The following is a 17,224-nucleotide window of genomic DNA, read 5'->3' on the forward strand; positions in this document are numbered from 1 at the left end:
GGCTAATTTTTGTATTTTTAGTAGAGATGGAATTTCACCATGTTGCCCAGGCTGTTCTTGAACTCCTGGCCTCAAGTGATTAGCCTACCTCAGCCTCCCAAAGTGCTCAGATTACAGGCTTGAGCCACTGCACCCGCCAGCTTTCTCTCAGAATTTTGATACCATTGATTACCCTTTTCTGTTTCAAGCTTTCTTCACCTGGTTTCTGGGAGATACCACTCACCTGATTTTTCTCCCGCTTCACTTGCTGTTACTTCTCAGTCTCCTGTGTTGGATGTTTACCCTCTCCCTTGACTCAGCCATGCTAAGCCCAGGGCTCAGTCGTAACACTTCTTCTCTGCTCCCTTACACTCATTCTCCAGGTCCCCATTGTTCATTATAGTAGCCCCTAGCCACATGTGGCTTTTGTCTGCTATATTGTGTGGCTGAAATTATAGAACAGGCTCATCATCTCAGAAAGCTCTGGTGAGCAGCACTGCTCTGGGTTATTTCATCTGTCTAGTCCCATGGCTTGAAAAATTTATCGATGACATGCTGATGATTCCCAGATTGATTCACTAGTTCCAGCTTCCCTGCCTGTTTCGATCTTCAGCTGCCTGCTTGATTACTTAATTTCTAAGAAAGCTGTCACACCTTACATAGCTACAACTGAACATTGTTTTCCTTCCCAACTGCTCTTATGTCAGTCTTACCTATCAGTAAGCAGTACTATTCTTCACACAGGCTGAAACACCTTATAGTCTTTTGTGGGTGGACATGGGGAGGGACTTCCATTCTTGGGGAGAAATGGTTTCAGGGGAACACTTCTATTTCTTCTTTTCATGCCTTACTTTAGTTCCTGAGAAGCAAGAATGGATTGACTTTTCTCTTTTTCCTTTGCAATTATTTTTTACCTCTTTTCCTCTTGCACTCAATATCCAGTGCATCCAGCATGCATTTATCTCAGTGACTTGGAACATACATTTACTAGATACCCACATAGTCCATTTACTTATTCCATTCAAGTTTTTGCTCAAATATTACTGTTTCAGACCTTCTTTGTCCATTCTATCTGAAGCAGCATTCCTATCACTCTATACCCTTACTTTGTTTTACTTTTTCATCGAATTAACATGATCTGACATAGTGTATGTTTGCTCTTCATCTGTCTCTACCCCACTATAATACATGATGGTAAGGATTTTGATTCTGCTCTAAACTCAGTACATAAATTAGTAGCTCACATATAGTAAATGTTCAATGACATTTGTTGAATTAAATGACATATTGATGAAATTTCTGATGACATAAAATGAGGCAATATAGCTAATACATTACATTAGCATTTGTTTATGTATCTTTTGTTTTTGCTTGTTCATATTTTACATTTTACCAGTTGCTATATGAGAAAAAGTGAAACATTATTTTACTGAGAAGGTCATTTATATGATTATAGGCATTTGTTACTATGTCTTTCATTTATGATAAATGTTAAGGATATAAAAATTCTAGGAATATTGTTGGGGCAAGCTTTATTATGACATAACAATTGTATTAGAAATTGAAATTATACTAATAAAGTTAGATTTAAAATTGGGCATTATAGCTATAAAAGGTAAAAAGTAATAAGACAGGGTCCCTGGCCTTAAGTAACTTGTGACCTAGAGGGTAAAACAGTTATAGATAAGTAACTACAGGATGTGTCTATGTATTTTGGAAGCAGAGGCAAATATATAATGGCCTAAGGGCATCGTTATTAAAAATGTATCTACTTCCAGAGGTTCTGGACACCTAGAATGATACAGGATGATAAAAATTAGAGTACAGGTGTGTGTAAACAGTGCTGGCAGACTCAAGGAGGACACATGTGACTGTGCTGGTGGTTAGAATTAGGATCTTGGATAAAATGAAACTGCATAGATATCCAAGTGAGGCTTTGTAAAATACGGAGATAAAGAAGCCATGCCAGTTTAAGAGCATTAGATAAATCCCTCAGCTTGGCCTAGAAAATGTCCCTCAATAAGAGAAACAGACAGATCTAGCTGACCAGCTGCCAGCTTTCACTTCTTACCGCCACGCTGAGTTAGCTGGAATCATTTTAGCATCGCAAGATGGATGGCTCTACCTTGTGGTAGTCCAAGCTGGAGGGTGGTAGTAGTCAGAGCAACTAATGTAATACCATCTTTAGGCTCACAATTTGACCCATAATTTCCCTCCCATAATTTTATTTTATTTTTTCCCCTTCCATAATTTTAAAGTTAAAAATATCTGCATGGGCTGGGCCCAGTGGCTCACATCTGTAATCCTAGCACTTTGGGAGGCCGAGGTGGATGGATCACCTGAGGTCAGGAGTTTGAGACCAGCCTGGCCAACATGGCGAAACCCCCTCTCTATTAAAAATACAAAAATTAGCCATGCATGATGGCGGGTGCTTGTAATCCCAGCTACTCGGGAGTTTGAGGCAAGAGAATCGCTTGAACCCAGGTGGCGGAGGTTGCAGTGAGGCCCAAAATCGCGCCACTGCACTCAAGCCTGGGTGAAAGAGTGAAACTCCTTCTCAAAAAAAAAAAAAAAAAAAAAAATTTGCATGATATTGATTAGCTCAGGAGGCAGCAGGAACAGGTATGGAAGGTGTGTTAGGACTGTATTCCAGGGCGATTCCACTTGGTTGAGCAGTTGATATACTGCTTTCTGGTGCTCTGCCAGAGGAGTGAGGGGGTGAGACTGAAATATACCCTGTGCTTTGACAGCTGTGTGCCCTGCTGTGAAGCTGCTCCCATCAGGAAGGGATGTTTTTTCCTAATTCGCAGAAAGCCCTGCGTAGTCTAACACAGCTGTTTTCTGCCTGGTTTATCTTCGAGTGCCTAGAATAATGTGTGGTACAAGAACTGTTTGGCAAGCTGAAAGAAACTCAAGACAGTTTTCCAGATTTGAGCATTTCGAAGTAATTAAAGATCACTCTGGGCCAGGTACAGTGGCTCCCGCCTTTAATCCCAGTACTTTGGGAGGCTGAGGCGGGCAGATCACTTGAGCTCAGGAGTTCAAGACTAGCCTGGGCAACACAGTGAGACCCTGTCTCCTTTTTTTTTTTTTTTTTTTAAATAAAAATAACTTTTAAAAAGTCTGATTTAAAAACTTGTAATTCAAAATATCTTCCTGTTTGCTGCATAACTGTAAGGAAACATTTTTCATGCTTCTTCCTGGTAAAAACTATAGAGAAGGGGAGAACAGGTAACTAAAGAGAAATATCCTGTTGCTATCCCAGAAATAGAAATTTATCCTTTAGTCTTCTAGAAATAACCTTCATTATATTGTATACAAAAGATTAATTCATTTAAAAACTTCAATAAAGATATGAAATTTGATGATGATTAATAAATTGATGTTTGGTTTTAGTATTGTCTAAGTTCTTATGTATCCTCAAATACCTTTTATCCTAACAGGAAAGTAATGGCTGTACCCAGGAACTTTGAAGACCTTTTTTTCTCGATAGTATTTAGATATTCCACTGCCTCCTAGATTCTAGTGTTAAGAAGACTGGTCTAATTCTCCTTTGCATTTAACTTGTGATTTACCTGGATGTTTTAAGTTAAGAACTGGAAGAGGAAAAGTAGAGAGCTATTATTGAGTTGCTTTTTCAGACCACTGTGTTCCAAGATTCCCTCTCAAGAGGAATTCTTGAAGTAGGCATTTTTTTAGTGTGCTCCTAAGATTTAAAAATTTCATTGGTTGTTTCATACATCGTGTATGAAGAATGGCCACTGATTACGTCACAACTTTATTTGTTAAAATTATTTGTGGTTTACTATTGTCATTAATATGTTTGTCTTTTTTTTTTTTTGTAGGTGAAGCTTTGTTCTAAGAATATTTGTTTCATCTAGTTTATGAGCCCAAATGATATAGACTCTAAATGTTATAGCAGTGGTGAAAGACTGGTAAGTATATAATGTAATAAATATTAACCATCAACATACTTGTTTTTGAAGGCTTGAAACTACATAATTATGTGACATTCGTTAAACCCCAAAGTTAAAACAGCTAAACTTTTCTTAGTAGAGATGGATGTATAGTTTGTGGTTTATCCATACAATGGTATATTGCATGATGGTTTAATGGAATGAACATAACATTAAGAGGAGAAAGCAAAGTTACCAAAGAATATATACAGTGTACTATTTATATCTGGTTGTTGGCTATAACCTCATGTTATATATTCTTTGTTTCTGGTTACTTTAAATATTAGAAAAAAATTTAAAGAAAATACCGTGCAATCATCTTTTCAGTTGACATTCAAAATGGCTAAAAGTCATTCAATTAAATTCAATATTTCTGTTAGAAAGAGGTGAATGCTTCCTAATGTACAAAGCAAAAGTGTCACCATCACCACAACTGATGTTGTTCTGTTAATGCAAACTAATACAATTAGATAGAATAATGGAAATTATATGAATATTGGATAAGATAATTCAGAATTTTTGTTATTTGTAGATTATAGAGTATTAAATCTGGGAAATTCAAAACAAAATAATAAAAAAGCTCAGAAAGAAGTTTAGATATATGATTATTATATCAAAAGAAATCCACTTCCTATGTGCCTACTATATACCAGTTTTAAATCCTAGAATATATAATGGAAAACAAAATCCCATTCATAATAATGGCAAAAATATAAAGCACCTTGGAGTAAACCTAAGAAGAAATATGTAAAACCTACCCTATGAAATAACAGCAATTTCTACTTCAAGGAAATAATAAGACAAAGGTACAAGTAGTATAAGGGTGTTAATTGTAGCTTTGTTTATGATAATAAAAGACTAGAAACAATCTATTCAAAAATAAGAGATTGGCTGCATAGTAGACTATAATATAATGCAATATATGTAATATTTACATGTAGCAGTGTGCCATACAGCTATTAAAGAGTGACAGCTCATGTGAAATGTTTTTCAGTATATCTAAATGAAATAAAAGCAAGTAATAGATCATGTATATACACTAGCCTATTCATATAAACATGTATATATTTTATGTACATTTTTAAATCAAGAAAAAGCATACATTTCTGTTGAGATTATAATGCCTTTTACTGATATGGCATTAACTGTTATATCTAAAAATTTATATTGATTTCCATTATCTTAATTTCTAGAAGATAGACTTAATTATTCCCATAATTTTTCAGGTTTTCACATTTTTAATATTTCTAAAGTTGCAGTGTATCTTGCAATGGATGATGCCGTATAAGCACTTGTGAAGTAGTTGACGTGGTCTGCACACGAGTGCACTTGATCATAGACTTTCACATTGTCAGCACTTCAGCAGATTTCAGTGCATTGCTGGTACTGTACCTGTTGAGTTTTAAGCGTCTTCCTGGTTGTTTTCGGAAACTTTCTGCTGATACCATTTGGTAAGATCAAGAAAGCACCAGCATATAAACTTATAAAATGGCATTGGTAGCTTTGAAGGAAAATCCCGGAAACAATAGTGCAGTACTCTTAAATGCTGTGTCATGAATGGTCTTGACAACCCAGAAGGTGATATTGTAGGGAAATTTTATGTGATAAGAAACATTGTGTCATAGTTTAATTCTTTTTTAGTGGTGTACTAAATAATTATGTATCCTAAAATTATTAACAGATTCAGTGAAATATATTAAAATTGGATAAATATGAACTGAATATAAATTAGGTTATTGGATTTATTGAATAATTTTACTTTCTGAAAGTATATAAAGAACCAATATTAATATATAATAGAGGTTATTGCCGCATTTTAGAATAATGAGAGATGTACTTTATACTTTTCTGTCTTCTTTCTAATGTTCAAAAATATTAAAAATAATGATGTTTGTTATACTAAGAGAGAGTTACTGTAACACCTAGAATTCTGATGGGAATCAAAGAATTAAACTATGAGGTCCCAGAATGAACAGGAACTAAGTTAGTATTAGGAATTTCTCTGGTATTTCCCCTTCATGTTTATCTGCTTCTCTTTGTATCCCGTTGGTTCATTTTTACCTAGTTGGCTGCTTCTGACCCTCAGCTACCTCATAATGACTACCATAGCCCCATCTGTATGTGACCTTTCAGCACATCAACTGTATCCCTTTAGTTTAAATTCCCCAGAGAGAAAGAAAACCTGATTAGTCCAGTTCCTCTTTGCAACCCACACTATACAAGTCACATCTTGTGATGAGCATGCGTTGTAGCTAAATTGGGGCCCAGAGCCTGACTGTGCCTCTTGGCAAGAGGCATAATCATATGCCCACTGCCCTCTCAGCAGGGGTTGTAGGGAGGGCTTCCCCCTGAAGCGGGTGAAGGGAGGGGAAACAATACATGTCTTATTTAACTTAACATCTCTACGTTAAACGTCTTTTAAAGGTTGTTAGATACCTCAAAATTACTTTTGGCCCAGAGATGAAACTATTTTGAAACTCTTTGGGGATTTTGTTGTTCATGGTTTTTCCCTTCTGAAAATTTGTACATTTTTCTCTGTGTTTATGTTCCCCCATTCTGTTTGCTGTACCTTATTTCCCTTAATCTTAAAATGTCACATTACCCTTTATTTGATTTAAATGTTATAAGAAGTGAAGTGGCATAACTTTAACTGTTAGAATTATTCAATTTTTATTCGCCTGACTGGAAATCCTCTTATTAACTGAACTTTGGTGTTTGGGGAGGATGGGGCAGTGATTGTGGGCTCTATCAAGTGAAAAATGGGTTATAATTTTAAAATGCCAATTTATTATAAAATATGCAAAGGAAGAACATTTTATAAGTAATGGGTTTATTTTTATTGTGTTTAAGAAAGAAAGTCTTCTCTCTTAAAAAGAGAAAAATGTCTTCCAGGTGCTGTCACTTACCCATTCTCAGCTATGCTCAGGTATTTCAAACCTGGGACTCATTTCTGCCATGGCAGGAATTACTTAAGAAGCACCCGACTAGGTTAGAACTATGCCTGAAAATATTATAGGGTTAAGTACCAATTCCCAATAATTTTAAGCCAATCTTCAGTTAGAAACAAACAACAAAAACACATAGTTTTAAAAGTAAATTTGTATTTGTTTTCCTAATCTTTTTTTTTGTAATATTTATTTTATAGCTCGGTCATGAGCACCGACAGTAACTCATTGGCACGTGAATTTCTGACTGATGTCAACCGGCTTTGCAATGCAGTGGTCCAGAGGGTGGAGGCCAGGGAGGAAGAAGAGGAGGAGACACACATGGCAACCCTCGGACAGTACCTTGTCCGTGGTCGAGGATTTCTATTACTTACCAAGCTAAATTCTATCATTGATCAGGTAACATGTTTATATCAAATACTTATTTTCATCAATATATGATAGTTAACTATAGCTACATGGTTTTGGATTACATACTTTCTGAAGCCTCCTTGAGATAAAGTCTAGTCTTTCACATTATTCCACTAAAAAAAAAAAAGTGGACCTATTTATAACCATATTGTTTATTTGAATTTTTTCAAAATATCTGAAATATCTTAGAATTATGAATGGCCTAAAAACTAAATGGTTTCATATATACTATGCTTTTTATCCTAATATCAGTGAGATAACTATGGTTGTTAGTAGAAATATAAGATATAATCTTATATCCCTGCATCTTATGTCAGAAACATGATGAATTTTCATTTTCAATGAATGTCAAGTATGTTTTTGAAAAAGTTTTGGAGGCTGCTAATTCTGGAGTGAAAGCAGAGAGTCTTTTTATGTGAACTAATAATTACTGAGTCTTTTAGCTTGTATACGTCTAATTTTTCAAACGTTGTTTTTGGCTTAATGTATGGTATGACCATATGGTTTTGCTGTTTTCTTATTATAAAATTAACAGAGTTTTAAAACTAGTTGAGACTAGATGTTTTCATCTAACCTTCTTTTACAGATGAGAAAACAGATCTAGAAACATTAAGTACTCACATAAATTAATTTTAAGGCCAAATGTGATTTATATCTTTATTTCCTTTTAGTAGAAAATGAATAATTACTTTGTGAATGTAAAACTCTACAATCTGCTTTCAGGGAACTAATTAATTTAGTTAGTTGAAAAAAATAAAGTGTTTGTAACACCAATATGATGGATTTTTTTTTAACACTTTGAATGTTACCAGCTTTAAATGTAAAATTGGCCATCATTAAATAAAATTTCTTTGCTATGAAAGCACTTTGCTAATAAATACATATATTGAGTAAATATGGACACTAAAACAGTACCTCTGTTTTCACTATAAGCTAAGGAAAATAGCAAATACAAATTAGAAAGCATTTACTTGTCATGGAATTTTTCAGGACTTTTGTAGGTTTATGTTTTTTTTCTGAGACAGAGTCTCGTTCTGCTGCCCAGGCTGGAGTGCAGTGGTGCGATCTTGGCTCACTGCAACCTCCACCTCCAAGTTCAAGTGATTCTCGTGTCTCAGCCACCTAAGTAGCTGGGACTACAAGCGTGTACCACCACACCCAGCTAATTTTTGTATTTTTAGTAGAGACCTGGTTTCACTGTGTTGGCCAGCTGGTCTTAAACTCCTGACCTCAAGCAATCTACCCCTGTTGGCCTCCCAAAGTGCTGAGATTACAGGTGTGAGCCACTGTACCCAGCCAAGTTTATGTATTTTTATTCTTTTTCATGTGATTTGTTAAATGAGTGATTAAATATAATTTGATTTCTATATATTTGTATGACTTTTCTATAAATAAAATTTAAAATCAGAAAAAATTATGTTAGACCGTGTGTAGTGATTTTTTATTTTGAAATTTTAATTATTTAATATGTACACCATGCTCTGTTCTTCTTCTTCCCCATGTTAAAAAAATTCAGTGCTTTGTCTTTTTTAAAATACACCATATAAATAGCATCAGAAATAGTAAATATCCAGGAATGACTCTAATAAAATATGTACAGTACTTCTGCATGAAATTCTATAAAAGATTATTGAGAGAAACTAAAGGAGACCCAAATAATTGGAGCATTATATAATGTTCATGTATTGAAAGAATCAATATTATAATCATACATCTTTTCTCCAAATCTGTAGATCCCAATTTAATCCCAATCAAAATGTTAATAACAGCATATTAAAAATAACATTATTGAGATATTCACATATCATAAAATTCACCCATTTTATGTGTACAATTCAATGGCTTTTAGTGTAGTCACAGATACGTGCATCTGTCACCACAGTTAATTTTAGAATATTTTCATCACCTCCAAAAGAAACTCCATACCCTTTAACTCTCATTCCCCTATCCCTTCTGTTCCCCTACCCCTAAGCAAACACTAATCTACTTTCTATTGCTCTAGATTTTATGCTTTCTCTTTTATGTCATGAAATGTCTTTTAATGTATTACTGAATGACTGAAATAATTCATGTCATAACAGCAGCAATAATTTTTCTTTTGGGAGTATTTTGCCAGTCTGTAGTGTTAGCCATTCTAAAAGAATATGAAGTAGTATCTTATTGTAGTTTTAGTTCACATTCCTCTAACAACTAATGATGTTGATCATTTTTTCATTACCTTATTGGCCATTTGTGTATCTTCTTTTATGAATGTCTGTTTAAAAGTTTTACACCATTTTTAAGGTCAGGTTATTTATTTATCATCAGTTGTAGCAGTTCTTTATGTATTCTGGATACAAGTCTATTGGATTACAAATACAGTATTTTCTTTGTATATATGGTAAAGAGAATACTTTCTCTTTTAAGTCATAAAATATATTTTAAGGTATTAAATGACAATTATTTAGGTCATAAATTAAATAATTTTTTTACTGTGGTGGTATTTTTTAATCCCTTCTTTCCACCTAGTAACTTTTTGGAATATCTGTGTCAATAATAGTAGGAACAGTAGATGTGCCTTTGGAGTGAAAATAAATAGCTGTTTAAAACATAGGCCTTTATCAACATTCAGTTCTTTCAATTAGGAAATGGAGAATGAATGTTTGAGTTTTTAAGGGGAATTAATTGAATGAGATTTTATCATTTAAGATGGAATCATAACACTAGGCACATAGTTGTAGTTTTAGGAGGAAATTTAGTTTTTCTGTCTCTGCTTCTCATGAATAGGAGCACTTCTTGGGTACTCTGGAGTGATTTAAACCCTTTCTCACCCACTGGAGTCCTTTTGCTTTATTAATATTTATTTATTTATTTTTGATACAGAGTCTCACTTTTTCACCCAAGCTGGGGTGCAGTGGCACAATCTTGGCTCACTGTAACCTCAGCCTCCAGGGTTCAAGAGGTTGTCATGTCTCAGCCACCTAAGTAGCTGGGATTACAGGCATGAGCCACCACGCCTGGGCTAATTTTTTAAAATATTTTTAGTAGAGACAGGATTTTGCCATGTTGGTCAGGCTGGTCTCAAACTCCTGGACCCAAGTGATCCTCCCATCTTGGCCTCCCAAAGTGCTAGGATTACAGGTGTAAGCCCCTGTGCCTGGCCTATTAATAGACATTTAATATAAAGAACTAAATAGACTTTATTGAGGTATAATTTACATACAGTAAATGCACAGATATTGTGCATATAGTTAGATGAATATTGATAAATACACCTCATATCAGTAGTCCCAATCCTTTGAGGGGCTGAGATAGGTGGATTACTTGAGGCCAGGAGTTTGAGACCAGCCTGGGCAACATGACAAAACCCCATCTCTACAAAAAAATACAAAAATTAGCCAGGTGTGTTGGTGTGTGCCTGTAGTCCCAGCTACTCGGGAGGCTGAGGTGAGAGGATTGTTTGAGCCTGGGGGAATCAAGGCTGCAGTGAGCCATGATCGTGCCACTGCACTCTGGTTTTGGTGACAGAGTAAAACCCTGTCTTGAAAAACAAAACAAAATCCAAATATTTACACCTGTGTCATCACCACCAAGATCATTGTTTAGAATATTTCCATCACCTTAGAAAGTTTTGTCATGCCCTTTTTCAGTCAATCCCACCCCTTCACTTACTGCAAGACCACCACTGTTGTGACTTTTAGCATCTAAGTGTAGCTTTGGAATCATGTGGTATGTACTCTGATGTCTCTGAAATTCATCCATGTTCTTGCATAATTTAGTAGTTCACTACTTTTTAATTTCTGATTAGTATTTCATTGTAAGGGTATACTGTAATTTGTTTAACCATTCATCTGCTGTTTAATCTTTTGAGCTGTATGCATTTGGCCATTATGAATAAAGCTGCTTTGCACATTCCTATAAAAGTCCTTGGATATGTTTTTATTTCTCCTGGGTAAATATGTAGGCATACAATTTGTGGGCAAAGGGTAATGTTTGTTTAATTTTGTAAGAAACTGCCCAACTGTTTTGCAAACTAGTTGTACCATGTTTCATTCTTACCAGCAGTGTATGAGAATTCCAGTTCTATATCCTCTCTAATATTTGATATTGCCAGTCTTTTTAGTGTTAGTCGTTCTAAGTGAATATGAAGTAGTGTCTCATTGTAGGTTTAATTTGCATTTCTCTGGCAATTAATGATGTTGAACACTTTTTCTTTTTCTATATTTATGGGTCTTTCTAGACTGCATTGTGTTCCACTGATCTTTGATGTAGTCTTTTATCAGTACCCTGCCTAGATTACTGTAGCTTTTATAAAAATAAGTTTGGAAATTAGGTGTTGTAAGTTGTCTAATTTTGTTCTTGTTTTTAAAGAAAGTTTGGCCATTCTAGATCCTTCATATTTCCATATAAATTTTAGAATCAACTTGTTATTTCTACAAAATGCACACCAGGATTTCAGTTGAGATGATGTTGAATCTATAAATCAATTTAGAGAGAATTGACACTTAACAATGTTGAGTTTTCCAATGCATGAACATGATGTCAAACTCTATTTACGTCTTCTTTAGTTTGTTTCTCTGCACTATTGAGTGGTTTTCATTGTAGCGGTCCTGCCTGTTGTTTGGTTAAATTTATTCTAAATATTTTATTCCTTTTTGATGCTATTATAAATGGTATTTGAATTTTTTAATTTTCCTGTTGTTTGTTGCTCATAGAAATACAATTGCTTTTCGTATGTTGACCTTGCATCCTGTGCCTTTGCTAAATTCATTCATTAGATCTTGAAACTTTTCTGTAGTCCCTAGGATTTTATATGTAAATAATGATGTCATCTGTGAATAATGACAATTTTACTTTTTTCCCAATTTGCATGCCTTTTATTTTGCTTTCTTGACTTTTGCGCTGGCTTCTAGTACAAAGGCAGATGGAAGTAGTAAAAGTGGACATCCTGGTTTAGTGTCTGACCCAAGGAGAAGCATGAGGTATTTCACCATTAAGTGTGATATGAACTCTCAATTTTTCTTAGACGTGTTTTATCAGAATGAGGGAATTTTCTCCCATTCCCAATTCATTGAGAGTTTTTATACAGAATGGATATTGAATTTTGTTAAATGTCTTTTCTCCATCTGTTAAAACTAACATATGACTTTTCTTTTTTATTCTGTAATGTAGGTGAGTTATCTTGATAGTTTTGTTTGTTTGTTTGTTTGTGTTTTGGTTTTTTTTTTTTTTTTTTGAGACGGAGTCTCAACTCTGTCGCCCAGGCTGGAGTACAGTGGCGTGACCTTGGCTCACCGCAACCTCTGCCATCCAGGTTCAAGCAATTCTTCTGCCTCAGCCTCCCAAGTAGCTGGGATTACAGGTGCCTGTCATCGCGCCTGGCTAATTTTTGTAGTTTTAGTAGAGATGGATTTCACCATCTTGGCCAGGCTGGTCTTGACCTCCTGACCTCGTGATCCACCCATCTCAGCCACCCAAAGTGCTGGGATTACAGGCGTGAGCCAGCACGCCCGGCGATAGTTTTTAAATGTTTGCATTCCTGGAATAAACTCCACTTTGTTCATAATTTATTATACACAGAAATTTAAATCTATTCTTAGGGAAAAATACTCTTTTTAAATATCAAAAACATTCTTTTTAATGGTTAAAGATGACAAAGTTGAATATTTCCACCACACCACCATGCCCAGCCTATCTTTGCTTTTAATCTCGGCACCTGTATCAACTAGATGAATGACTTTAGTTAATCACTTGATTGCTCCTCATCAGTAACAGGACGTTCAGCTGGATGACTTAAGGGATCCTTCCAATATAAGAATGGTCTCTGTGTAATATTTGAAAATAATGGTTTCTGGTTTCTTCTGTGTCCTATTGCCAACATATATATCAAAATTGGACTAGTATACATGACCATGTGTTATAAATACTACTTTTAAAAATTTCAGTGATACATAATTTCCATACCTGCTGCACTCTGTGGATGTTTTATAAAGTTGTTATTTATTTTGCTGAGTAAAATATGAAGTTTTATCAAAGGGGGTTGTACATTTCTGAACAAAATATAATTCAAACATTATAATAGGTTTTTAAAAATCTTTGACTATTTTCTATGTAGGAGAGTACTTTATTCTTCCTACATTTTTGTAGTATTATCACTTTAATGTATAGTACTGCAGAAATGGCCTACCTATAGTGATATATAAAATAAATAGAAAAACATCAGACCTTTAAAAGTGTGACTACAGTTTATTCACTGCTTTACTCAGCAGACCATTGAGTACCTACTCTGGCCCAGCACCTCTTAGATGCAGAGATGAAAGGACAGCGACTGTCTTTACCAGGAGCTCTTCACTTTTGAAGAGATAGACAGATAAATAAATGATGACAAAACAGTGTAAAAAGTATTTGGTGAATGTAGTGGAGAGGGGTCATCAGGAACTGCTTTTTAGATATTGACATCACTAAGTAGGAATTGGCAATGTAAAGAGGCAGGAACACCAGACCAGAGGAATTGCACATGAAAAAACACGGGGGCTAGAGAAAACACAGCACATTCAATGAACTACAAGTAGTTTAGTGAAGTGCCAGCAAAGGCTGTATTTTGCTTTGCTTTTGGTGAAACGGGGATTGGCTAGTGAGAAGACCTGAAGGGCAGAGGCCATGACATGGCAAGCCTTGTATACCATGTTAAGAAGTCTTAATTTTATTCTGAAAACATTGGGAAAATTTTTAAGCAAGGGAATAGGCAATGAGAATTATTCTTCACATTTGACAAGTGAGTTAATGGTAAAATTGGCAAGAGTTGTTTCAATAGGAGAATAATGCAAACTTTTAAATGTAGTAAAGGTAATAATAAGTGAATATTAATTTACTGTATCTAGTTCTACAGTTTCTGTTCACACACAAACCTAGATCTATCTATGCATGATTGGTCTGACAGGAATGAGAGGGTGTGGGGGATGCTGGCATTCCTACTTCTTGGAGTAGTGAAAGTATGATCGCAGTGGAAATCTTAACCACTCCACAGTGGTGCTATCCATAGAGAGTAGATAATCATTGAATTATCCCCCTTTAACACCCAGACTCATTGAAGCAATGAATATATCAGTTGATTGTGGTGTAACAGACCATGTTCTAAAACTTAGTGGCATAGAACAATGATTTCTTTGCTCGTGATTCTGTGAGTTGGCAGTTCTGGCATGGCTCAGCTGGAATAGCCACTTCGGCTCCTTGAGATATCAGCTGGTCTTACATCTGAGTTTGCAGTCAGTTAGCAGATTAACTGAGGGCTGTTGCGTGGGGCTGTTGGCCAGACTGCCTCAGTTCTCATCCACATGGCCTCTCATCTTTCAGTAGGCTAGACTCAGCTTCTTTACATGATAGTGGAAACATTCCAACAGGGTGCGGAAGCTGCAAGAAGTCACATAACAACATGTTGATCACATTCTATTGGTCAAAGCTAATCCAAGGTCAGCTCAGATTTAAGGGATGGGGAAATAGACTCTATCACTTGATAGAAGGAACTGCAATTAATTTTGGCTGTGTTTAACCTACCATGGTCTCTTCTCTGACCAAAATTATTAGTATTCCTTCTACACTCACTCCCCTCTAGGCCTCTTGAAGTATTATTCCATCATGGCCTCAGGCTTGAATTGATGATCTCATGGTTTACATCAGTTCTGGATATACATGAGGCTTTCACATATAGTGATTTTGTTTCAGCTCTTCTTGATTGAGAAACTTGTGAATTAGACAGGTTATCTGCTCTGCATATGCCCTATATACAATAATGAGATAGGAATAAGTTAATTATAGTAAGAAGAGGGACAGGAGAGGAAGATAGTGATCTCTTGGCCATAGCAGTCCTGAAATCCAGTCAGTACATGTTGTCATGGCCCCTGTTCTAGGGTCTGGGAATATATTTTTCTTCTGTGGGAGTGGTTCCCTAATCCATGTTTCTCCAGGACTCTTGGTTCCACCCTATGAAGTCTCTTCTCTTTTCTATAACAGATCGCCCATAATATACAGCTTTCTCACCCTCCTTCCTGCCTGTTGAAGAGTGGGGGCCCAGAGGCCTTTTTTTCATTTTGAACTCTCTATCCTATCCCTTTTAGGCCAAGCTGTTAGTATTTTTTAATAACCAACTTTCTTTAAAATGTGAGTTTCCTGCGAATCTTAATGGGGTTCACTCTATGCCTCAAAAGCCACATCTATAATAGTCTTTGAGACAGCCCTCTCTGCTTTGTATAGAACAATCCCCTGAAGATTCCTAGTAGTACTTTTGTCTAGGTGATAGGGTCTACTAGGTACCACCTAAGTCTTTCTGGAGTCTTAACAAAGAGTATTATGGCCATTTAATAACCACTCTTTGCCTGCAGGGGAGGTGGGGCAGAATGGGAGCTGGTTGAGCAAACTACGGCCTACAGGCCAATCCTGTTGCCATTGACTTGTTTTTGTACAATGTACAAGCTAAGAATAGTTTTTGCATTTTTAAAGGATTGTTAAACAGAAGAATATGCAACAGAGACCATATATGACTCACCAACTCTGAAATATTTACTATCTGGTTCTTTACATAAAAAGGTTGCAATTCCTGGTCTAATTCAAGAAAAACTGTTAGCATAATGTTTATCACTAGGAAAAACAGTGCATATAACATAACTATCCTGACTCATCAAAACATTTGACAAAAGGTCTAAAAACAAATTAAGCTTAGAATATAGGATTTCTTTCATATACAAATGTTAGAAGAACCAATTTTTTTTGTTGTTGTTTTTGTTTTTGAGACAGGGTCTCAGAAAAAAAGACTCTGTCACCCAGGCTGGAGTGCATTGGCACAATCTCAGCTGTCTATAACCTCTGCCTCCCAGGCTCAAGCAATCCTCCCACCTCAGCGTCCCAGATAGCTAGGATTACAGGCATGCATCACTATGCCCAGCTAATTTTTGTATTTTTTGTACAGATGGGGTTTCACCGTGTTGCCCAGACTGTTTTCGAGCTCCTGAGCTCAAGCTATCCACCCTCCTTGGCCTCCCAAAGTGCTGGGATTGTAGGCATGAGTCACCATGCCCAGCTGCCAATAACATTTTTAATAAGAAGTTCTACGTGGGACCAATACAAGCATCATTCTTTATTACTATTTCCATTTGATATTATGTTTTAAATACATGTAGTGGTAAAGTGGAATATGAAAGCTAAATGTGGGAAAGAAGGAGAAATAAAAATACTATTTTTTAAAGTAATGTGTACAGAAAAATCCAAGAACTCATTCAGAAAATTATTCAACAAAATTATAGAGTAAAAGGCAAAGATGTTTGTTTTTAGCTGCAGCTATACAGCTAGAAAAGAAAAGGAAAGAGAAAGATCCCATTTGTAGTACTAATGTAGAAACTTTCAGATATGTGTATACACACATATATTAGAAGTAATTATAAAATTGTGATAGAAGAAATAAAGGACTTAAATAGTCCATACACATATATTCCTGCTTATGCGTGGAAAATAAAATTTAATTAGCATGTCAAGATACAGATTTAATGTAATATCAAAAATACCTATTAGGCTGGGTGTGGTGGCTTACCCCTGTAATCCTAGCACTAGCACTTTGGGAGGCTGAGGTAGACAGATTGCTTGAGCCCAGGAGTTCAAGACCAGCCTAGGCAACATGGTAAAACCCCATATCTACAAAAAAATACAAAAGTTAACCAGGTGTGGTGGCATGTGCCTGTAGTCCCAGCTACTTGGGAGGCTGGGGTGGGAGGATCACCTGACCCTGGGCAGTGGAGGTTGCAGTGAACCATGATTGTGCCACTGAACTCCAGCCTGGGTAACAGAGTGAAACCCTGTCTCAAAAAAAAAAAAAAAAGAAAAAAAAGAAAAGAAATATCTGTTAGCTTTCCATCACATTCTGGATAGAGTCCAAGTTCCTTATCATGTCATCCAGAAGTCCCTGAA

At 35.8% G+C, this 17,224-nt stretch overlaps 1 protein-coding gene across 1 annotated transcript in view; it reads left to right on the top strand.

Annotated features, from left to right (window-relative positions):
* Positions 1–17,224, top strand: part of LYST (lysosomal trafficking regulator) — a gene marked incomplete at its 3' end in the record, with an annotated part of 108,436 nt that overhangs the window by 65,407 nt on the left and 25,805 nt on the right. The window contains exons 2-3 of the mRNA XM_011976388.1: positions 3,825–3,914; positions 7,081–7,279. Of these exons, the coding sequence (XP_011831778.1) occupies positions 7,088–7,279 (192 nt within the window). The remainder of the gene's footprint in view (positions 1–3,824; positions 3,915–7,080; positions 7,280–17,224) is intronic.

Source organism: Mandrillus leucophaeus, unplaced genomic scaffold (genome assembly GCF_000951045.1).
Source record: "Mandrillus leucophaeus isolate KB7577 unplaced genomic scaffold, Mleu.le_1.0 Scaffold165, whole genome shotgun sequence".
Classification (NCBI taxonomy): domain Eukaryota; kingdom Metazoa; phylum Chordata; class Mammalia; order Primates; family Cercopithecidae; genus Mandrillus; species Mandrillus leucophaeus.